The sequence below is a fragment of the Meleagris gallopavo genome, chromosome 19 (assembly GCF_905368555.1).
Source record: "Meleagris gallopavo chromosome 19, MGAL_WU_HG_1.1, whole genome shotgun sequence".
Classification (NCBI taxonomy): Eukaryota; Metazoa; Chordata; class Aves; order Galliformes; family Phasianidae; genus Meleagris; species Meleagris gallopavo.
This window is the reverse complement of record NC_139422.1, coordinates 7,977,712-8,001,342: the sequence shown is the minus strand read 5'-3', so window position 1 is coordinate 8,001,342 and position 23,631 is coordinate 7,977,712. Positions and strand designations below refer to the sequence as shown.

The 23,631-nt window shown below is 41.4% G+C and overlaps 1 protein-coding gene across 1 annotated transcript; it reads right to left on the bottom strand.

Moving 5' to 3' along the window:
• Positions 1 to 23,615, bottom strand: CAMSAP1 (calmodulin regulated spectrin associated protein 1). The gene is made up of 18 exons (XM_085239737.1): positions 23,444 to 23,615; positions 22,883 to 23,045; positions 15,163 to 15,425; positions 14,812 to 14,973; positions 14,495 to 14,575; positions 10,419 to 10,560; positions 9,695 to 9,834; positions 9,501 to 9,597; positions 8,886 to 9,063; positions 8,077 to 8,171; positions 7,380 to 7,464; positions 4,549 to 6,985; positions 3,706 to 3,842; positions 3,411 to 3,619; positions 3,223 to 3,325; positions 2,758 to 2,873; positions 2,404 to 2,522; positions 1 to 2,154 (listed from the first exon to the last, which is right to left on the bottom strand). The coding sequence occupies exons 2-18, from the start codon at positions 23,043 to 23,045 to the stop codon at positions 1,852 to 1,854; spliced, it is 4,830 nt and encodes a 1,609-aa protein (XP_085095863.1). The 5' UTR covers positions 23,444 to 23,615; the 3' UTR covers positions 1 to 1,851.
• Between the last annotated feature and the right edge of the window lie 16 nt (positions 23,616 to 23,631).

Here is a 23,631-nt window from a genome sequence, read left to right as displayed (position 1 = left end):
TCAGTTAATGATTTTTATTAAATTTCAGTGCTTTCATAAAATAAATATGGTATATAATATCAAACAGTGAGAAATAAAGCACAAGCATGAAAAGCATGGTAACAAAAGTTACACTCATGACGGTGTTTAATACTTAGCACTTTAGAAACCATAAAGCCTTTCATTATTTACAAGCAGCAAACTATCTAACATCATTTACAAAGTTGCAGCAGCCTATCAAGAAGTACTGGAAGGGGAAAAAAAGATGGAGAGATCACAATGGAAGACCTTCACTCCACTCTACCTAGTTAGCTCTTCATTACGTACCCTACTTTCCCCTTATGTACATAACTTCTCGTGACTTCCATTATTCTCAAAGTTTAATAATTACACTGCATTCTATTGCAGAGCTCAGTTCATCTCTAGGATTGCTGTAGTGCCTCCAGCACTTACAAGTGATGTTTTCAAGTAACACTCCAAAGAAAAGTAAACATGTGCAAACCAAAGTTACAAACCTAGGCGCCCCTTAGGCAGTCACCCCAGATGGAGCAGGCGCTGGTTTGCAGACGAAGTCATGTCAGAGCTACAGAAACCTACTGGGAGGTCCAGCCTGGGCAGAAATGGGAACACCTTAAAAACTGGAACGGAACTGCAAATACACCCTGTCACCACAGAGAAAAAATGTAATCTGCTGAAACACAAAGATTTTTAAGGTCATGACTCAAGATTTAATATTTCAACATGAAAAGAAATCCAAGCCATTCGACTTATTTGGGCTTTTGAAACAAATGCAAACATCTCTGTTTAAAAATCGCTCTTAAATGAGAAAAACAAATCAATATATATTAATATATCACCCAAAATAAAAAACGTACACACTCTTCATTTTCGAGCATGCTGCTCATTCAGAAGAAAGACAGGACAGAGAAAGTAGAATTACATTTCATGATATAATAAAAACATTAAAATTTGTGATCGTTAAGTGCACCATCGTACAGAGTAGCGTGCTCAGAGTGGACATGTTCTATACCTACCAGAATCCATCTTTATTAAAGCAAACAAATCTTTAGGACACTACCTGAAACTGATAGCAACTGTGCTCCATTCGGTTTGCTTGCCTCAAGTTTCAATCAGGCACATTCCAGCCAGCAGCACCTGTATGCCTCTTCATGATTGTATTCCAGAGATCTTTCAATTTGTGAACAATTTTTAGTCGTTTTTTGTTTGTTTTTAAAAAAGACTGGCTTTTGCAATGCTTATTCTGAACAGATACTGCCAGTAGAACTCTGTTCTGAGCAGCAGAATTGGGACTTTTTTCAGAAATCTGAGAGCTGGGCTCACGTTGGCAGTAGATGCAGTACAACTATTTGACGTATTAAACAGTTCCTCAAAAAAGTCTGAAAGGAAGATTTCCCTAAAGACTGTTTTAAAAAACCAAACCAAACCCAAAACACTTCACCCGAGATCTGTTCAATCTTCTACTGAAGTTCAGAGCTTGCCAGCTTTAAGAACGATAGGAAGGAGGCGGCAATGAGGCGGAGAGGAAACAAAACCAAATAATTTCCAATTTGTACCGATGGAAAGCTTCAAGTAAAAGGAAACCCACTTGTTAAAGATCTTGCTACATGCACAGTCCCTCATCAGTTGAAAGCCACAGTAGTTAGCATTGGGTGTAACAGCAGATTTATCATTCATAAAAAACACTGATCATGTTCCTTCATTCTTAATAACTTGCATCCATGGTTTCTGTTTAGAAACTTCTTAAAAAATGTTTATGGTTCTGCACATTTCATACCAAACCAGAGGAAAACAGTAAACATGTCTTCATTTGATGCAATCCCATTCAGCAATTTCCTCCCCAAGAACTCAGTGTCATTTACGAGTCTGAGTCTTCTTTGGCACTGCAGGTCGCTTGGCTTGCCACAAGTGGTTATGGATAGTAAGAGCATCCACACTAACAGACATGGTTTTGGCTGGAATCACATTGAACTGTTTTCTGTCTGAACTGTATTTGTAAAGTTTGTCAATCATTTTCTTGGTGATGCTCTTTGGCCCTGTTCCAGTCAGCTTGTAGATTTCTTCAGTATCTGGATAGTAGCAGTAAAGTGCTCTGAACTGGCAGCCAGCATCACGGAACAAAATGATGTAGTGGTTGGCATCACATTTTTCAAGTTCCTGCATTAAAAATAAGCAAGTAAACGTGGGGACTGCTCACAGTGAAAACTCCCATATGATGCGCCCAGTTTTTACCCTTCCCACATAGCTAAAAAAGTGGGTTCTTCTTGAATAGCATTTCTCATTTCACAGGTACATTTTAGGAAATGGTATTCATATTCACCACCATGAATGAGTGGGATTATGAGGTGTGCACTACAGGTGAACTTGACTGTGAGTGCATTCATAATTTTATAGTTTATCGCTTACCTCTAATATTGAATTCTTATGTGGTTCATTCACTTTTCCAGCAAGACAGCAATGAGATATAGCATTGTGAATAATAGGTTTGTTTGATTTGCTGCTGGGTTCCTTAAATAATTTTGGACCTAAGGAAGAGAAGCAAGCAAACTTTAGTTGTCCAACTCTTAAGAACGTTAAGATTTTAATTCATCAGAAGCTAGAAAAAAATAAACATTTTCTTCAATAACTCACTTGTAGATATTAAACAGAACAAAATAGGCTTGATAATTTCTCAAAAGTAATGAGTCACACCAAATGTATCAGAGCTTTACATGGCATGCTAATCACAATAAACGCTGAAACTAAAATGAAAATGGTTACCTGTGTATTCTGCCACTGAAGCAATAGAAGATGCAGTTGAAGCATTCTCCCAGTCTCTTTCTGTGTTTCTGCTAGGATTTCTGCTCAATATTGGTAATGACTCCATAGATTCAACTCTGTTGGGGAGGGACAGAGAAAATAAGCATTGTTTTCCCTTCAAATCTTCAATAAATTCACCAGACACTAGCCCTGAAAAAAACCAGATTACTGCCCCTCTTCCTCCTCAGAACTGTCAGACTCTTCCTACCACATTATTGAGGCAAACTTTCTATTGTTTTTCTTTTTCCCAAACAAATAAAATTTCAAGTTTGTACAGATTAAATTTGGCTCCCAAGTAAAACAGAAGATGAATTAGCTAATTATTGTTGTGCCTCTATTCCTGCAAACTAAAGCAAACAACACTGAATCCTAACACTCTCATAAGGCAAGATAAAAGTTTATTTATTTATTTTTAAATATCTCTACCTCTGAGATGGTGTGCCACCAGAATGTACACTTTCAGGTTCTGTTGTTGCTGCTGAGGCCAAAGAAAGACTGGAACCAGACTGAGCACTGCTCAAATTATCAGCTACAAAAAAAGAAGAGAAAACATGAATGTATTTATTAAAGCAGATTACCAGACTCATTGAGAACAAACAACTCAAAATTCTTACGAGTAGAAGAACACTTCGTCCCTGAATCACTGTAAGATTCCTCACGATGGACCGACTTGGGCCTGGGTTTCTTGGGCTTCGATTTGGGCTTTCCAAGCCCTTGCTCCTCCAAGATTTGTTGCTGTTTTTTCCTTAGATATTCTTGCTTGATAAGTTCCCTACGAGCCTTCTCCTCTTCTTTGCGTATTCTGTCCTCCTCAGCTTTGCGACTGAAAAGCAAACCACAACATTCAATATGTAACGATTTTCCTCTTTTTAAAGATAAAAGGAGCCATCTTTTTCCACATGCTATTACCGAGCTTCATCTCTTTTTTGCTCAACCTCAGCCTCCAGCTGCTGTTTCCGAAGCCGAGCCTCCTCAGCTTTGCGCTGCTGCTTTAGAAGGAACGCTGCACGTTTCTTCGCCAACTCGTCTTCTGCTTTCTGTTCATCCTGCAAGATTCACAGGGACAGAAAGCCGTAAAGATTACTGGAAAACACATCAAACTGAGCATCGAGGATTGCTGTGGATTCCAGGAAGATTTTTAAAGGAAAACATATGGCAGTACTTCTGGAAATCTTTACGTCATCAGAATTGAAGAGTGTAAGTCAGAGAACCATACCGAATTTTTTGGTGTTCTCCAAGAGAACTTCAACACCAAATTTTCCTTTAAGTCCATAAAAAGAAAACAATCCAGGGTCTCACCTTACTCTGATTCGTTTTAAGTAAACTTAAACAGCACAAAACCTTGTAAAACTGTAAAGTACCATGGAACTACAATGTTGCCTAGAGTGGAGAACACAGATAACCCCAGCATAATGATAGGCTTTACATCAATAAATATGCACCATAGAAAATAGCATCAGAAGACAAATTTACTGAAGTCAAGATCTGGAGTTTTTTTAAAACAGAAACAGAGAAAGAAAGTATTGTCATGTCAGCACATAAAGTTGCCAGGAGATTGCTCTCTATCAGAAGACTGCCTTCATACAATGTAAAGAACTTTTCTCCTCAAATGTGTTTTTTTTCAAACCCCAAGATTGCAACCAAAATGCATCCGGCTCCACCAGATGACTCAAGAATGAAGTGGCAAAAACAAGTTCTGGATGCCAGACAAAAGTGTACCAATAACTAAATATATAAAGGTAACATATTTACCTTGAAGAAAAATCCCACACCAGACTTCTGGTCACCTTCGCTAATTATATCTGCAGAGCTATCCTGGTTCTCAAGTTCTCCTTCATCTGGAGCTTTTAAGTCAGACAAATCTACTTCAATGAGATTAGCCTTGCTCCTCAGTGGCTCATCCACAGGGACATTTTCTTTTCCTGAGCCATCAGAAGAATTCAACCCTGTTTCTTTGAAGCTGTTATTCACCTCTTTGCTCATCTCAGAAATGATATTTGCATCTTTAGAGGTGGAGAGAACAAGTGCCCGTTGATTACTCTCATCATGAAGTCTATAGGTATCAAAGAAACACTTTTCTTGAGAACCACTTCCCAGATCAGGACTATTTTCAGAGCCTATTTCTGTTGGCGTCTTCGACAAGCTATTGGATGGAAATGGTCTTAAATGCGGCAAGGTTTCTAGACTTTGTGTTGGGGTTTTAACACGCGCTGAGTTTTGTTGTCTGTCTTTAGGGACTTTCAAATCAGCTGGTCTTCCTGACCGAGGACTCCTGCCCTGGCCAAATCGAGGCGGTTTACGAAGGCTGTTCATTCCAGTTGGTGACAGGGGCTCAACAAAATGGATCGATGGTTTTACCTTTTGGTCCTGAGAGTTACTTCTGGTTCCTGGTGATGGCACTGATGGAGATTTCATAAGCAATTCCTGTTGCTGAGAAATCTTTAATATAGCCTGCTGAAGTGTGCTGATTGTTTCATTAAGCTTTTCAATAGAAAGATCACATTCATTAATATCTACTTCTGTAACACTGTCTTCCAGAAGGGCAGCAGAAATAATTTTACTTTTTTCCAATTCATGTATAGCAGCAGAATCTTTTGGTTTATGTTGCTCAACAAAAGCCATGCTTTCTTGCATTTTTACTTTTGTTACCTCTTGAGAATCATTAAGCATGTCTTCTCTTTCCTCCTCCTTCACAAAATACTCTTCAGACTTAGAACCCAAAGAAACTTCATCCAAGTCTTCACCATTCTGCCGAGGGTATTCTTTTGGAAAATGTTCTGGTTTAAGTGGTTGTGGAGCATCGGGAGATTTCCCCTTCTTAACAACATGCAAGAAAGCTGCCTTGCCCAATTTTAGTCGCTGCCTTGCTGATAAGGCTTCCATCTTCTTCTTCTGAGCTTCTATTGCTCTTCGTTTCTCTTCCAACTGCATATGAAGCTGCACCAATTCAGAAGCTAGAAGATTAACATTATCTTTATTTGGTCTGTTGGGGCTTTGCTCTCGCTTCTGTTTCCAGGTGGTCAGTGGTGCTGGGCAGCTTTCTGATCCATCTGGCGTGGTCTTTTGTGAACTACTTGTGCTGGATTTAGTTTCATAGCTATTAAGCCTCTGAAGCTTTCGTTCTGCAAAATTGGTCATTCGGACACTCCCACTAGCCATGGACACACTGCTCACTTGGGAAATCGTACTCAAACAAGGGCTGGAACGCCCACTTGCATCATCTTTATCTTCGTGTTCTTTTACCTTCATATCTTCTTGCAGCTTTGCAGATTCTTCCTCACCTATGTATTTAGCGACTATAGGATGGTCATCTAGGACTACCAAGTCCTGTTCAGTGTCCTCTATGTCTAAGAGATCAGAATCAGAGTCCTGTCTCACCATAGTCCATGTAGTATCTGGAACATGTAAATTGAGACTTTTTACATAACTTACATTGACTTTACTAGCTATGTCATCATCAGATTTAGCAGCATGAAGAAAAAATCCTCCAGTGGGTTGATCCTGAGCTGAAGGATCTAAACTGCTACTAGCTAACGGTCTGGAGGCTTCCAACCCTGCCTCCATCAGGGCTACTGAGTCTGCAGCACCAGACTCAGTAACTGGAGTGAAATCAGAACTAGAAATTGGAGTAAAAGTCCTACTGAGATCATGGTCACCATGACTGCTACTCGTTTTCTTGCGAATCAAAGGCAAGTGTCCCTCATTTAATCTCTTTGTTATAAAACTCCTTTGTTTCCCCTCCCCGCATTCATCCTCTTTATTTATTATTTGTTTTTCCTTTGCTGGCTTTAGAACTGCAGGCATTAAAGGCTCCAAGTAGAAACTGTCTGGTTTGCTTTCTGAAGACTCGCTATTTATTTTTGGAGACCATGCAGTTGCAACTATGCTGGGTACTCTGGCTGCTGCGTTCTGCAATTCCACGTCACCACGGTTTGGCCTTTCTTCAGATCTGATTATTGCAATAAGCTCTTCATCTTCATCCTCAATTTCAACATTGTTCAGCAAGCTCTTCCCATTAGTTTTCAATGATGGAGGATGAGGCTGGTTTTTTGGAGTTACATTAACGATGTTTGAAGCCAGACTGTCTTTGCTGATTGATCTAGCCAGACTAATGCTATCACCAGACCCAGGGTCCACATCAGTACTGGCAGAATGATGAAGAGCAAACGGTGTTGGCTGAGACAGAGGCCTAGAAAAAATAAGAACAGTCTACTGAAGAGAAAGTACGAAGTTACAATTTGCTGAATTAAGGACCATAATACACAAAGCCAACATTTCTGTTCTATTTGAAAATGGTAGCCTGTAGCAAGAATGACCACCAACAATAAGACAGCAACCTCAGACACTTAAAATCTCAACAATGCTTATTGCAAATCACGTTTGAATTATGTTCAACTGCAACACTAAAATCAGTTATCCCTGAAAATGCTTTTTTTTTTTTTTTTAATTAAAGAAAACAAAGTTAAGCAACTCTTAGTCCATTTCTAAGGAAGTGATACCATATTACTACAAGGACATTTGTCACAGTATGGACTATCCTTCCATTAAACAGTACTCTAGTAATACCTAAAAGCACACATTACCTGGGTTTCTTCTCTGGCCATGCAAGAACTGAACCTCGTGGCTGTCCATCAACACGAGTCAGAGAATTAGAACGATGTCGATGACCTACAATATTTTTTAAATGGGTAATGTTTTAGAAACAGCCTTTAAGCTAAGAGTATCATTGCCTTTAATAGCAAATATAATACGTTATTTCGCCAAGAGATGGCAGCAAAAAACAAATTTGCACAAAATCTTAAAGAAAAGTAAACAAAAGCCTGGTAAAATACACTGAAAAAATGGCACTGTATACATAAATACATATAGACACATGTGCGTACACATCTGTATATATTTATACACAGATTTGAACTCTGCATTTCCAAGCATGGAAGTGCTCAATTTGCTTTCCTCATCCCTCCCACTCACTCCCCAGCCCCATCTTTTTTTTTTTTTTTCTTTTCTTTTTTTTTTCTTTTTTTTCCTTTTTTTGTTTTGGTTTGAACAGTCTTCATCATGGCATGTTGTAAGAGCCCAGGCAGTTGAAATGAAGTTTGGTCAGTACTATTGCTGATAAAAGAAAATAAGTTCTAAGTAACTCTGTATAAGTATAAAACCCAAATTTTCAAAAAGTACCTTTAAATTAAATTTACTGTCTTTACTTAGCATGTGTATTTTTCTGTTGTACTGACAGTGATTGGCACTGCCTTTTGAAATGTAAATTCAGAGTAGACTTACCAGGGCTCTCTTCACCCTGTAAAGATTTTTGTTGTTTCTGTCTCAAAGGGAGCAGTGGATGGGAAGGGCTAAAGGCAGGGCTTCCTCCTTTGCCACTAATTCAGAAAATCAGAACATTAAGAATTCATTAATAGAAGATTTTTTTTTCCCTATAACAACAGAAAAAGGTTATACAGCAGAAAAGTTACAGTAATAATTGTTGCCCCCATTCTCCCCTAAAACACAAGATCACATCATCAGTATTAAAGAACTTAAAGAAAAAATTAGGTTTTCACATGAAACAATAGAAAAGTAAACTACTATCTGAACTCAAAGTATTTCATGTTGTTAAATACAGTGACTTTAAAATGTAGCTTAGGTAACAGTACACTTGAGACAAACTAAAGGCCGAATTAATTTTCTTACAGCTCTCACATTTGGTTCAGCTGAAAAGCCTTGTCACTGACTTCCTTGTGCACTGAATCAGTTAAGTTTTTTCATACCAACATTTAAAGAACATGGCCAGCAAAGATCAGATGCTTGGATAGTTTTCACATTTCACACTATCTTCAAAATAGAAATTAGAAGAATTTCTTCTATAACACAACAGTGACATTTGGTGTTGAGGCTCACTGGAATGTGCCAAAGATCAAACAGAACAGTGCCAAGTATTTCTCTGAACTTCAGAATATTTTACATATTGAGTGAACTCAAGCTGTGTGCAGAAAATTTGTAGCAAAATCAGAACAGCTAGAAGCAGAATTTTCTATGTGATCCAAGTGGAAGCATACAGTAGAAGATCAATCTAAACAACATGAAAACAGACTTACAGGTAGTCAGGTTCTTCAGGGTGCAGGTAGTACCTACTGCAAGCTTCAGAGCCTGCCTGAGCTGAGGGCTGCACGTCTGCTGGATTTGCACTAGCAGGACTAGCCATGAAACTTCTCTTAGTTGCATTGGAGATAGGAACAGGTGGGCGGCTGCTCTTCTGCTGCAACACTGTTTTAACTGTGTACATATTAAAAACTGTTAATGTTATAAATAACCATTAAAATAACAAAACAGGAAACGAAGTTTCAAACTGCACTAAACTACAGTGACAATTTTGTGACACAAAACTGAAATGCAGTAGAAGTAATAACCTGCATTTAAAAAACATACCTTCTGGTGGCTTTATTGGAAAGAAAGTAAATGATGAGTGGATTGGAGTAAAAAAATAAAAAACAAAAAAAATAATCTGCTTATCACATTCCAAAACTTAGAACCCAATCCACAAGGACTAACCTGCCTTTCATTTTTTCCCTCCTTTCAAAGACTGCTGCAGCACACAGAAAGCTTGGGTAGAAAGCAAGCTCCAAAGCAAACAGCAATGCATAACAGCTTTTCATTCTGATGTAAATATTTTGAAATAACTCACTAATATTTATGAAACATAAAAGACTTACCATCTTTTATTTCCTGAACATCTCTCGGTTGTACAAAGTCTGGTTTGACATTCTCAAACCACCAGAAGAGTTCCGCAATGAACACCATGATGTTAGGCTAGAAAAGAAAAAAAATGCTCCTCACAGTAACAAAATAACTGCTAATGATTTCCCTACATTTTGTTTAGAAATGTGTCCTTCATTATGTTTCTTACCTTTAAAACTAAAGGAGCATACAACATGTCCTCCAGTGTGAGATAAAAGCATTTGTTTAGATATTCATTTGAGAATTCTCTCAAGAGCTGAATATTATAAAGGCTGTCAGCGATTGATGTTACCTCCTTCAAACAAATATCTAGAAAGATAAGAAAGACAAGTTATGGCACTACCCCAATGAGTTAAACTTCCATCCACAGCTAACAGAAATACTATGCACAGGAACTTCAGAGTGCTTATAAAGCATCACTTCATATTTAATGGCTAACAGCCCATCTTTGTACTTCTTAAATACCAGAGGATAGGAAAAGAAGGGAGAAGAAAAGCACACACAACCAAGTATCAATTTGGTGTTTGTTTTACAAACCACATATGGTTTTCATAGTCACAGAAGAGGTAAACAGGCCACAAACAATACCCAGTGATAAAGTGAAAAAGCAAATAAAGCCAGGTTTGTAAATAACACAGGGCTGGCAGTTCAAGCTGTATACATCTGCCGATCACCACAAGAACTGTGAGCTAACAGTAATGTGTGTTTACTTCTTTTGAAGGTTTAATTAGACCAAGCTCAGTAATATTAAGAGACAACATCGTATCACCCTGATCTATTAAACAAGCCAGACTATCTCCTATTACATCTGCTGCTTTCTCGTTTGACAATTCATTTCTAGTTCAACTAGAAATGAACTTCAGAATACTCATCTAAAAAACTTTTCTACGTACCATCTAGCTTCATTTGCTCTGGACAATAATAGTGTATCACAGCTAACAGAGCAGCACCATCGCTACCATCCTTCATCAAATCCTCCAGCAAAGGAAAGTAAGGTAATTGCCTGCTTGACAGATGGTCTCTTCGGTAACGCACCTGAAAAAAGAAAACTGGTGTTCATGTGATGCCAAGGAACACAGGAGCTGTAGTTAAGTACTGAAAGCTCTTTATGGTGGATCCTTCATAGCATTCTACTTTATCTAAGTCAAAAACAATGTATAAGGTTATACTCTCCTCTCCATAGAGGCCAATTCAGAAGAATACAGTGCTTCCTTTTTAAACATTCTCCTCATATCTGGAAGCAATCCGTGCTGAACTCCTAGCTTCATAGACACGTTTTAACTTAATGCAAACTAATTTAAGTCAAAATCCTTCCACGCAGATGCACAAATGCAGCAGACTCAAAGAAAGAGAAACAAACAACTTACACACACATATCTATAAAGCTTCAGGGGAAAAAAATTAAGATGAGCTAGTGATTTCTCATGTGTTACCCACACGCAGACTTGCCACCATATCACCAGAGAGCAAAGGTTTCTTGGAGAGATTCAGAGCATTGTATACAATAGTGATGTGCAAAGGAAAAAATGTGGCTTTTCTCAAAAACGCTCTGCAAGAGGAGGGGGAAAGGCTGAAATCAATGGCACAGCTCTCCTTGATTTCACTACACATCAACACCAAACTTCTACTGGCTACCCCTGGATCCTCACATAATTTTGAGCTTAGTTGATGAGTATCCAAAGAACAAGTCCAGCAATTTTTTCAAGAAAAGTTTTAGCACTGATATTTACAACAATCCATGTGCTGGACTGGAGGGCTATATCCAAGTCCCAGCAGCAAAATGATCCAGCAAGCAAAAAACAATACACTACAGAGCACATCAGAAGTATCTTACAGCGATGGAAAAAATTCCTTTTACACCAGTACGTTAACAGAACTCAACATCTCATCAACTCTCTTCACCCACGTGCTGGCCTAGCATACTGCTATACAGAGAACATCCTTAATGAGCATAAAAAAAGTTTTATTTTATCAATAATACCATAAACTTTCCAAGATAACCTGGGCAAGCTCTCTGTGCACACACACACACTCACTCGTGGCAATTTAGGATGGCACAGGCTGAGAAAAATTATATTCAAAAGAAAGAAGGTCGCTCATATGCAATTTAATAATAAGAATTTAATAATAAGAATCAGTTCCATTTATTTGGAACAAATATAAATACAGCATGTTATGTTTCTCTGGCAAAGGTAAGTATGGCTAAAAGCAATGTCTACATGCTATTGCTATTTTCCCAGGTGCAAATGATCTTTTTTCCCCAGCCTGGAGCACTCCACAAATATGTAATGGAACATGAATCATACTGTACCACACGAGCATATTCCACTGGTTCCAGCATGCAGTGCGATATGGCATGCATCAGATCAGGCTTACACAAAAAGAAATAGCGAGATATAGGATGGTGGTTATTCAAACAAGAAACAAATCAAATGCATCAGCAACATCCATTATGCACTGGAAATGCGGTCATTAAGTCTGATAAAACAAGTGTGCACGCTAAGGTGATCTGGTTAGCTTAAAAGGTTCATCGTTTATCCACTTAGTTGAAGTAAACAAATTAAAAGAAACGTCAGGAATTTCGTTTTGGATTTTGGCTGCTCCACTATTTAAAACAGGGACGTATTTCTTTTCCAATGGGAAAGGAATTGAAATGGAATTTAAACCAACCACGGTCAATACTGCACCTGTTTCTTCTACTCTCACTTAGGAGTCTCTAAACATAACGTAAACCTATGCAGCTTCTTGGCAATGCTATCAAATGTAGGCCTCCGATACAGATGGGACCTTTGAGCACACAGAACACAAGAGACAAACTGCAGGTCAATACTTCATTACGTTGTCACGAGTCATTAAACGAGGCTGGCAGCCAGGGCTCTGGCACAGATTTTATCAGCCTGCAGGTCCCTACTCCCATTCTCTTTATTTTGGATATTTAAAGTTTTCATCCACTTGGTTGAAACAAACCCAAGATTATAGAATCATAGAACAGCTTGGGTTGGAAAGAACCTCAAGGATCATCAAGTTTCAACCCCACTGCCACAGGCAGAGCTGTCAGCTGCTTCTTCAAATATAAGGAGCAAGAAGGGGAGATGGAGCTCAGTGTAGAAAGGCAGAAATGGCCAGAGCATGCCTGCCTTCTCCAGCTGCACCACTCTTGGGAATTTGCAACTGAGACAACAGCTCTCATCCTCCCAAACAGAAAATGAGAAGCACCACATCCAGCAAAGTGGAGGACAAAGGTACTGAGGCCAAGAGAAACTCAGGAACAAATGAGAACCTCTGCAAATTCAGATAAAGCCAAGAAGCTCAACTAAAAGCAAGCAACATCAATTCCACTTCATATAAAGCCAAAACCTACATATTTTTATTTCCATTTTCACACTTCCCCTAAAATAAAAATACTGTCTTTCCTCCCATTATGCCAGCTTCAGTTTAACTCACCACACAGTTCCACTCTTCATAACAACAGGTCCAAACTGGTTTGTCAAATCACCTAACCTCATCTCAATGAATAAGGGTGTTCTGGGTTGGATTTACCAGCTATGGGAACGCAAGAGCACTGTACAATGAACTAGTGCAGACATTACTTATCTTAACAATGGATTCAAAGATTAAGCAACCATTTAAACTGACCAGCTTTTGTATCACCTTAGTGCTGCCACCAATTGCCTATTTACAACAGAAATAGTGAGTGTAACCGTTTCAACCACTGTTAATCTCCTAGCTTTTTGCTGCTACTCCATATTCCTCACTCCTGCACTGTGGAAACAATTTTGAAGTGCTGTAAAGTGATTATGCTGTATGCTGTACAGTATGCAGAAATCATGTTATGAAAATTAAGCCTGATGACCAGAAAGCTTATGCAGAGGGTTTGTTGGTTTTTTTAAAGAATGCCTAAGAAGCATTGCAAATGGAAGCAAACAATCCCAAGAAATTTAAAAAGCCATGATTTTGTGGATGACAACTGGTGTAAAAGTAAATCACTTACAGGTACTAATTTCCAATACCATTTGGAAGGAGACTGCTCAGGAAGCAAGGAAAGGAATGTAGGAATAGGAAAGGAACATCAGCAATGCAAGTTATAAGCAGTAATACTTAAATGCACTTCAGCAAGAAACACTTTCATATTCAGAGGGTTTGTAGTCCAGAAGTTTAAATTAAAAAAAAGGCCCCAAAGTCAGTAGGTCAAATTGGTAACGTGGGATCCTTTGGACCAGACATCAACTTGTGAACTGAACAGCTCTCAGGTCCCTCATCATCAAAAGATATGATTTTACATAAAGCACACAAAACCTTTGCCACAATGCAGAAATCAAATAATAGTGCCTTGTTCGTACATTATAATTTTATCCCCTTTGCACAGCAATGCCAACTAGAGGAAAGAACATAGAGCTTTTCTAAAGGCTTTGTTAAGCCATTAATTGGGAGCACTGATAGCTGGTGTGCATTATGTTTGGAAAAAAAAAAAAAAAAAGTCTATTTTACATTCTCCAGCAATGAAAGTGTACCATGTTTCTGCAACGTTAGTGCATTGTGATACATCTTCAGGGGGAAAGGTAGAAAAGTCACAAACATATAACATACCAAAGGTATGCTCACTAGACAGAACTGGAATAAGCTTCTAAATTGAAATTAGACAATAAATTCATGCAAAATGAATATGACCCCAAAAGCTTTCAAAATATATACTATATATTTTGTTCTGTGAAAGCTGAGTGAAGTCTGCTGAACTTATTAAACTAACACAAGTTATTTTAGTCCAACTAAAGGAAAAGTCAAAAGATCCTACAGGGATTGAAAGGAAAGGAAGGGCACCAAGAAACACAAACAAATTGCATGCACAAAATCTCAGGAGTTTTGAGGACTGGAGCCTCACGTTTATCTGACAAAGAAAGTGTTGAGGTGTTTATACCCAAAGCCATTGATCACTAATGTAGAGTTATGACTGAAGACAAAACTGTTTTACCTTCTGATGCCCTGGACTTTCCATTAACTGCTGTTTTAATTTGATCTCTTTCTCTGTTATCTCTCTCATTTTAAGGTTCACCTAAAAGGGCAAAGCACAGAAAGGATGAATATCGGGATAAATACATCCAAATATACGTTTACCTCAAGTAACAAAAAATAATCCTGTGGAATAAGTACCACAATAACCAAAAGCAGTTTTTTGAAGTAGAAAAGATGACAGAAAGGGGCAGTTAAGAAAGATGGACAGAATGCACTCAACAGAAGCTTTGTGAAAACTGCGTAAGGAACAGACACTTCCCTTGAAGCAAATTTTACCTTGTTAATCCAGAAAACCATTGCATCTTCCAGATCATAGGGCAGTTCTTTCGAGGCACTGAATGTAGAGAAACGCTTGACACTAGCGACCACCTTTTCAATGCTGATCATTTCTACAGTGTAGGCCATCATAAGGGCGTCAATCATTGCCATATGAGAACTCTAGAAGAAGAATGCAGTGAGTACCGAAAACCAAAATCCTGTAGGATAAAAACCTTTGTATATCCTAACTGTATTTACAATGAAAAATTCCCGAGGTTAGTGGCCTAGAAATGAAAATCCCTTCCTTCCACGAACTACGTTAAATAGCGTTAAATAAAAAGATCATTAGGTGGATTTAATTAAGCTAACCATTTTGATTGGTGCGCAGCCCAGATCAGATTCAGACACAGGTGTGTCATCGCCCTCCATGACGTAAATCCCCTTTCGAGACAGCGCCTGGATCACCGACTGGTGGCCCTGCAGTGCTGCCACCTGGTCGCCCTTGAGGATCAGGCTGCAGACCCGGCAGTACAGCTCACTGGACAGCAGCAGCTTGATGACCGGAGGCTTGATGTGCTCCTGCTCATACTGGTCTATGTAGAACGGGTCCTTCAGCTCCTCGGGGACGTTATCTGGAACAAAGGTGTTTCAACAAGAGCATCACTAAGAGAGTAGTTTGCAGGCAACAGAGCAGAAGGGTTTGTGTTGCACTGTGCTTCTCCCCCAGCAGCTCCCACCCTCCCCAAGACCTGAACATTTGCTGCTAATCAGCAGAACTACACAGCTGGCAGCAATTCTATCATTTCAAATGATGCACTGCTAGCTGAAGCACAGTCAGTGCTGACAGTTACAATGCTACAGCTCCAGGCCAATCCCAACAGCCCAAAGTGGAAGGAAAAGTTCTTGTGAGCAATATTTCCTCGGTAATATTCTAGGGATGCAAAACAAGTTAAAATTAGATATATCCCAAAATAAATACTTGTACCCATACCCAGCAATCAGACCGGAGCCCAGCAGTAAGAACACGAGTCTCCACACCAGCAGTCCTTGCCAGCCTCACCTATGTTTTCCTACAAGAAGCCTGACATCGCATCGTGCTCGAACACAGAATTTGATCCATGTCACCCAAACACTGTGAAGATCTCCCCCTGAAGCCACTCCAACCGTTCATGTTAACAAGCACATCTAAAGCTGAAAGAATCACTGATCTGGCAGCACGTTCACATTCCTTCAGCTCATTTCTAGAATAAACACATTTCCCCATTCAAAAAAGCTCTGACCCACAGCATCTCTCAGAACTACAAAATAAGCCACACTGTGTTTGTATGCCACAGAGCTCTTAATGTTTATATAAAGAAGAGAAACTGAGACAGGATTTTATCGAGTATAAGAGCCAGAAGTACATCTCACTTCAATAAAAACACGTAGTAAACCAGTATTGTAATAATATCCCTAACAGCTACTCACACTTTGCCACACAATACTGCCACTATTTGTCAAAATTGAAAGATTTTTGAAGTTTTTGAGAATTAAGAAGATTATTTTCCTTTACATGGCATTGACTGCTGTGTTACACAGATATACACAGTCAGCATATCAGTAGTACTGAAGACACTGGGAACAGGAACAATAAAACCTTGCTGGCACCGCATCAGAGGTACTGGGTAACAGAGTTGCCCATTTGTTAGTGAACAGATAGCAAATTCAAATATTTCTAATCTCCTTAACATCAGTCAACCTAGCCCAGGAATGCAAGGCTGCTGAAAGGTAATTCCATTTAACAGTCATTTAACACTGAACTAGAGCCTCCATTGCTAACGACTGGGAATATCCAAGACTCAGCCTTTCCCCACTGCAGCACTGCATTCCACTGCTCAGAAAGCCCTGAGCGTGCTGCCTTTGTCAGAATGCAAAACCCAGAGCACGTCAACCTACAAAGCACAGCAGTGGCACACGTGTGCACATTGATTTACACACATATATGCATTACCTTCTCTTTTAGGGCCGACCAGATTCTAGTTTGATGCTGTGTTCAATCAAATTAGCTTAAGGACTCAAAAGTCCAGAACACAGAGAATAAAATGCAGATTTAAACAAACAAACAAACAAACAAACAAACAAAACCACACAAAAGGAAATATTTGCATGTGCACAAATCCAAAAGGGCTCCTTCAAGGTCTGATGAGAGCAGTATGCTCTGGTCTACATCCAACTGCCATCACAGCAGCTGCTGCTGAGACCTCTCCCTCAACACCTGCAACTCTACGTTAAAATGACAGTGTGACAGTGCTGTTCTCCAATCTGCACCAGCCACACAATCCCCAGATGTGTCCCAGCTCTCACTGCCATCGCTGACCAGTGTGCCAAAGCCCTGCTTGAACAAAACACCCATCTGTCCCAGCCCCAGTTTCTGTGAGCACCTTTTGCAATGCTTTACTTTCGTGACCTACAACAGTTCTCAGGTGTGAAGAAACCTACTGCTTCATTAAAACTTGTATTTTTACACGTGTGCGCCATGGAATCCAGAAAATCAACATGAAAACATCATTTCAGAGCAAGTACCAGCCAAGCTCCACAAAAAAAAAATAAAAAATAAAAAATAAAAAAAAAAAAAATCAGCTGGAATTGAGTTTAACAAAACCCACCAAAGCAAAACAGAAACAAGTAAATCACATCCTTTTTTTCTTTTTGCCTACTTTAAGGTCTTCAATACCACCTCGAATAGAAAAAGAAGCCACTTCCACGTCTACTACACATTACCAAAGAGCCTGCACACACCTTCTGTTTCTCCTAACGTGCTTTCTCAGCAGTTACCCCCAGCATCAACTCCCAGGCACGCTTTGCAGCCATCAGTTTTTGATGAACGTTTTGTCTTTTGACAGCTTTCAGCTACTGGTGGTTTAACAGCACCTTCAGAACGATGGTACACAAGTGATGATTAGAGCTGTCAGAGGCAAAGGGCATTGACAAAAGCAGCTTCTCCTCAGCTTCCTACGAGGAATTGCCAGAGACTGACCAGAGCTGGCTGGATGCTGATTCCATGCTCATTTGACACCGTGCTGCTCAGCTGCATGCAGTTGACTCGCAGAGCAAAGATGCCCAGTTTTGCATCTCCAGCACTTATGGCAGCAGAGCAGTATCGTGCTTCCCAACTCTCAGCAGCACATAATCTGAAGTGCTCTCATCCCAGGGAGCCCAGCAGGGAGATATCTGTGCTGCCTGTTTTCATAAGAAACGAAGCATTCAAAAATAAATCTGTATAATTACTCATGAAGCAATGGGTTTTGGTACCACGTCAGTGAATTCTCATCTTTCAAAAAAAAAAAAAAAAACAAAACCTGTCAGTTCCAAGTATAAATCATTTTGCATACAAGGGAGTTGCAGGATTACAAAAATAACTTCATGTGTAGCAGCAATAAGAGCAGCAATTCTGCCCAGGCTCCCCTCCTCACTTTAGGGTAGGGATCATTCCTTCCCTATCTCACTGACAAACACTGGCTCAGAGATGATCACCAGATTGCTGTGCTTTTCTTTATCAAGTTGTAATCTGAACAAATTTGACTTATCCCTTGAACTGGAGAAGTGGATACCAGCCAGATCTTATTTTACCTCTGGAAGAGCGAAGAACTGGTTTCACATGGAAAGAGAGCCAAAGCATGGCAGTACACAGAACGGAGCTCATTCAGATTCTGAGTAGGGTTTCACTGGTATCAGTATCTGCTCACAGAATTATTTAGTGCTGCTTGGATGTCTGCTAAGCTGCAGAACACAAAGCAGAAGCTACACTTTCTCAGCTTCACTGCAGTAACAACATCTACCGTTGGTTCTAATTATCAATCCATATTATAAACTCCAGAAGTCACCTCTAATATCACTCATGGAAATCTATGTAATGTGGGCACAAAAAAATCCCCACACTAAAGATGAGGTATAGTGCCATGGAGAGAGACTGCCCTTCTGTTATCCTATCTCTGGATCAAAAGGAAAGCCGTAAGCCTGGACAAAGCAGAAGAAAGGAAATAACTACAATAGTTTCCAACCCTGTAAAGTTCACCTAGGTAATAGCCTGCGTTTATAAACAGGCCCTGTTAAAGAAACCAAATGTTTAGCTACTCGAATGTTTGCCAAACACAACAGGTTTCTCAAAAATATTTTTATTACAGACCTCACTGAGATGAGGGAAGAGGAACAGGGAACACCAGGGTTTGCTTATTTCAGCCCTGGAAACATTTTCACACTGCTGGTGCCAACAGGTAACTGCAGGCAGCTATTATGGTACTGCAAAACCTCCCTTAGCAGGTGAACATTAAGGATTTCAAAGACAAGAAAAGCCACAACCTGCCCTTCCTCTACAGTGCATTATGGCAGTGCTTTGCCCTCCTGCCCATATCTGGTCAAACACCTCAGGCTCACGTTAGCACCTGTGTGGAACCTACACACAGCTCCTCACCCTAACAAGTACGTTCAGCTTCATTTGAGCAGCCTGAATTTTACAAATTGTATTTAAAAGGCAGTGAAGTTTGTTATGGAGCGGGTTGGAAACCACACGTGCTCACAGCAGGCTGCGACACGGCGGAAATCTCATTTAGTCCTTCCCTGTGTAAATTTTAACATCAAAGCCATGATGCAAACAACTTCTACACACAAATGAACGCAGTCCTAGCTCAGCCTGAGAAATGGAAGTTCTGCTGTTGCCCACCTTCACAAGCTGCATCATGAGGAAGCAGCACAGCAAGGACAGCACTGGTGCAGGAGCACAGCTTGCCAAGCTGCTCTAAGCCTCCTGCACTGCCTTCTGCAAGGCCAGGATGAAGCTCTCAAAGGGATTTAAGCGCCCTGTGAACTCAAGTTGCACAGAAACCTGGCAGCACCTTTGCTCCTAGACCTCCTGAGCATTAAGAGCTGTGTTTTCACACTGCTACCAGAGTTCCTTAAAGTGCACATTTGGTTTTAATCAACATTTGCTGACGAAAAAGATAGATAATTCTGCTCTAACCCATTCTGACTCCTTCAAACTACCGTCTCAGCCAAATGGTCTTCCAGTGCTTCAGATGTGCAGAAGGTTTCCAGATGTTTGTGCACAGATCTCTGTGTGGATCTGTGACAGCACACCTGGATTTACTCAGGGAGAGGGATGACAGCGAGCGGGGAAACACCTCCTGCACTGCTCCATCCCCTTCCCTCTTCTGCAGAGTGGACAACGGTTGTACAACCCATCTCTGGTGTCCGTCTGTGACAAGCAGGCACCAGAGATGGGCAGGAGGAGCCCCGTGCTGCCAGAAACAAACCAGTCAGCTCAATCCCTGTGCAAACAGCAAAAAGAGAGTTCTGCAGCAGCAGTTGTTTGTGTTGAAGAGAGAGGGGAGCTGCGCTCAGCTGTTTGGTTCCTAAAACTCTTCTCATGGGCAGCAGAGAACAAAAGAAAGCATCATCAAATGAAACAAATCCCAAACTAGAGCTTTAGCTCCAAGTGATGCCAGGTACGGCCTCGCTGATTTGTCCTTGAGAACAACAACAAAGGATGGAGAATTTTTCCACTTAGATGCCAGCTTTGATATGGAAAATTCACATACACTGCAAAAGTAAATAGGAAATTTTAGATTTAGGTAAAATCTACAGTGAAGAATGATTAATAGTTATAGCCTACACCAGAATCTAATTCCTGCTCTCGGCCATTCCCACACTTCTGCACAAGCTTAGTTTTACTCAGATGAAAATGAAATTCAGGATACACAGCAGCATCTGCAAGATTCCAGCACAAAATTACATCAATTCATAAATTCAATTTCAAATTGAACATTTCCTAACAATAGTCTTTATTCAGCCAGCTGAAGGCCGTGCTGGAAACCCTATCTGATAGGAATTACTTTGGAACATGAGACAGGGCTTTCATATTCCAACAGAGAACTGCTGGGTTTTCTTCATCCTCATCAGCTTGACCAGAACTAAGCCTAGAAAAACAACACAGCTCTCCCCCAAAAAAACACCTTCACAGTGAGATTTCATACTGAAAAAAGAACTTCTTGGGAGCTGCCCACGACTCACCACACATGGAGTATCTTAAAGCAAACCAAAGACATCCCACCAACACCACACAGATGACAAGTAACAGATTCAAATATTACACAAAATGATAATCATGTAGAAAGCCTCTTTAAGCTTCAATTCATCTCTCTATGAATTAAAGAGGCTTATAAATTTCTAAGTATTTTGCAATGCTTTTCTCAAAGCAATGGTTACCGCATGACAACTGCTGCAGCCTTTTCAAAATCAAACTACATTTCCACAGGCCACAGGCCTGAACAGACATACAAAAGCCTTACACGCTGAAGCTAACCAAGGATATACAACCCCAGAAGTCCCAGCAACAACATCTCTTGACATTCATGGCATTTAACTCCCACTAACACACAACCTGAACAAGCTGAAACACAAGTGGGAAAACAGCAAGTGATGCTACAGCCTTCTCCATGCTGGAGACCACACCTGTGCCTGTTGTGGACGCCTGCTGTGCCTGCAGAAGTGGGGTTCCTCTCTGACCTCTTTAGCCAAGGAAAAGCCAAGCAGTGATTCCATGCAGGTCCACGCCGTGAGGTGCACACAGACCTGTGGCAGCCAGCTGAGCCCACAGCTACAGACACAGCCCTGCACCCTGCAGCCCCGGATGACTCTCTCAAGGCACGAGGGGCCCAAAGCTTTCTCCTAAAGCAGCATACAACCCACACCAGTCAGCCCTAAGTCAGAGCTGGCTTCCTTTTGAAACAAAGTCATAGCAGAAATAGTGCGTCTTCAGGGCTGGAGGATCTATTTTACCTCTGACTACCAAAAAACCTTCAGGAAACATCACAAACAGTCCCAGCAACTGAAAAATATTTACATAAAGAAACACTCGCTTATCTCTCGTGTTACCAACAGTTCATCATCACTGTACTAAAATTCCCACATTTTTCAACTTGATCTATGTATTTTTTGTCTCCTGTTGCCTATAACAAAATTTACTAACAAAGTGTTACAAAAATCCCAATTTTCCTCCTATTTCCCCCACAACCATCACTGCGATGAGACCACACACAGAGTTGACAATATTAAAAGAAAAACAGTTTAGGAAATATTTCCACAAGGATAATTTTTTGCTGCAGGAACGGACTGCTTTTCTTCAGCCCTGTCACAAAGTAAGCTAGCACTAATCCATTAAGCACATTATGAGTTTGGCGAATTAGACTTAGATTAACAGGGCTACCTCATTTTCCAAAACAAGATTTTGTACATGTTTTAGTATATGTTTTCTTTTGCATAAACAAAAACAAGGGCTCTGGTCTATTTCTTAGTAATGAAGTTACTCAAGCTCAAGAAGCATCCTGCAGCAATAGTTCTGAATTGACAGGTAAATCTACCTCAAAACAAAGAAGTGATTCCAACAGATGCCAGGAAAATATCATACAAATGCCTCTGCTGTACAACACCTGAATTTGTCCACGTTGGGCTGTATTGGCCCATGATTTCCCATCTGGGAAAGGAGGACCACTCCATCACCCACATCGCACTGACTGATGTCACACCGCACCACCAAACTCCGTTCATGCAACACGGCTTTGACATAAAAGAATTTCACTGATCACCAATGGATTCTTTTTCAGTACATTTTAAAACCAATGACACGATCCAACAAAACAAAACGTACCCAGAACTGCTGCATACCCCGAGCTGGGGATGCCAACAGAGCATACAAAGAGCATCAAGGCCCCAGTATCTCTTGGCCGAGACAAGGGGATGAGGGAGCACACCGGGGCCTCGGGCCTGCAGGTGCTGGCAGCGTGCTTGGCTGAAGTGTGAGTTCACACCTTCGGAGACGTGCATCCTTTGTAACAATAACCCGCGAGCATTCCGCTCCGCTTGCTGGTTCCCAGCAGCTCACATAGGTAGCTCCATTGTTCTGCCGAAGGTACCGGGATGCGCATCATGAATATTCCAACAGAACGGACCATCGCATCGCTGATGTCAAAGACAAAGGCGATTTATGCTGAATTTAACCACTCCTGGCAGGGGAGCGGAGCCGCCGAACGCAGAACAAAACCGGCCGCCACCTCACCTATTCCATAGGCTTTAGCGCAGATCCATTGTAGATTAGCGGCTATTTTCGCTCTGGCTGAATCATACAGCTCCAAAGGAACGATCTCCACCGCGCTATCACCCAGGGCATCCATCTTCCTTCTGCCGCTCTCTCCACCCGCACCAACGTCAACATCCACCATCTAGGAGCAAAACAAAAGGCAGCGGTTCCGTCACACCGCCCGGCTCCCCCGGGCCGGGCCGGGCCGGGCCGCGCCCCTCCGACCCCGGCCAGCACAGCATCCTTCCCGCCCGCAGCCTCACCCCCCGGCGGGCAGCACCTGCGGCCCCCGGCCCCGCCGCGCCCGCCCGCAGCAGCACAGCGCCCGCACGCCCATGCTCGGCCCTCGGCGCGGGGCGAGGAGAGGGAGGAGGAAGAGGAGGAGGAGGAGGAAGGCAGCGGCGCGGCGCCCCCTCCCCTCAATGGGAGAAGAAGGAGGAGGAGGAGGAGGAAGGAGGAGGAAGGAGGAGGAAGGATCGGGGCGCAGCCCACCGCCCCGCCGCCCCCCCGCCGCGGCCTGCAGGCCCCGCGCCGCCTCACCTTGCCGCTACCGCCGCCTCATCCCCGAGCCGCGGCCGGCGGAGCCCCGCGTCCTCCGGAGCGGAGGGAGACGGGAGGCAGCGCTGAACGGGGCCGCGAGCGGGCGGTGCTGAGCGGAAGAGCGCCGTGAGGGGAAAGGAGAGAAGAGGAGGAGAAGAAGGAGGAGGAGGAGGAGGAGGAGGAGGGAA

Coding starts and splice junctions, on each gene's coding strand:
- CAMSAP1 (XM_085239737.1), bottom strand. CDS start 23,045: ATGGTGGATGTTGACGTTGGTGCGGGTGGAGAGAGCGGCAGAAGGAAG. Junction 14,974..15,162: donor GCTGCGCACCAATCAAAATG/GTTAGCTTAATT, acceptor TTCTTCTTCTAG/AGTTCTCATATGGCAATGAT. Junction 10,561..14,494: donor AAAGTCCAGGGCATCAGAAG/GTAAAACAGTTT, acceptor TTCTTTTTTCAG/GTGCGTTACCGAAGAGACCA.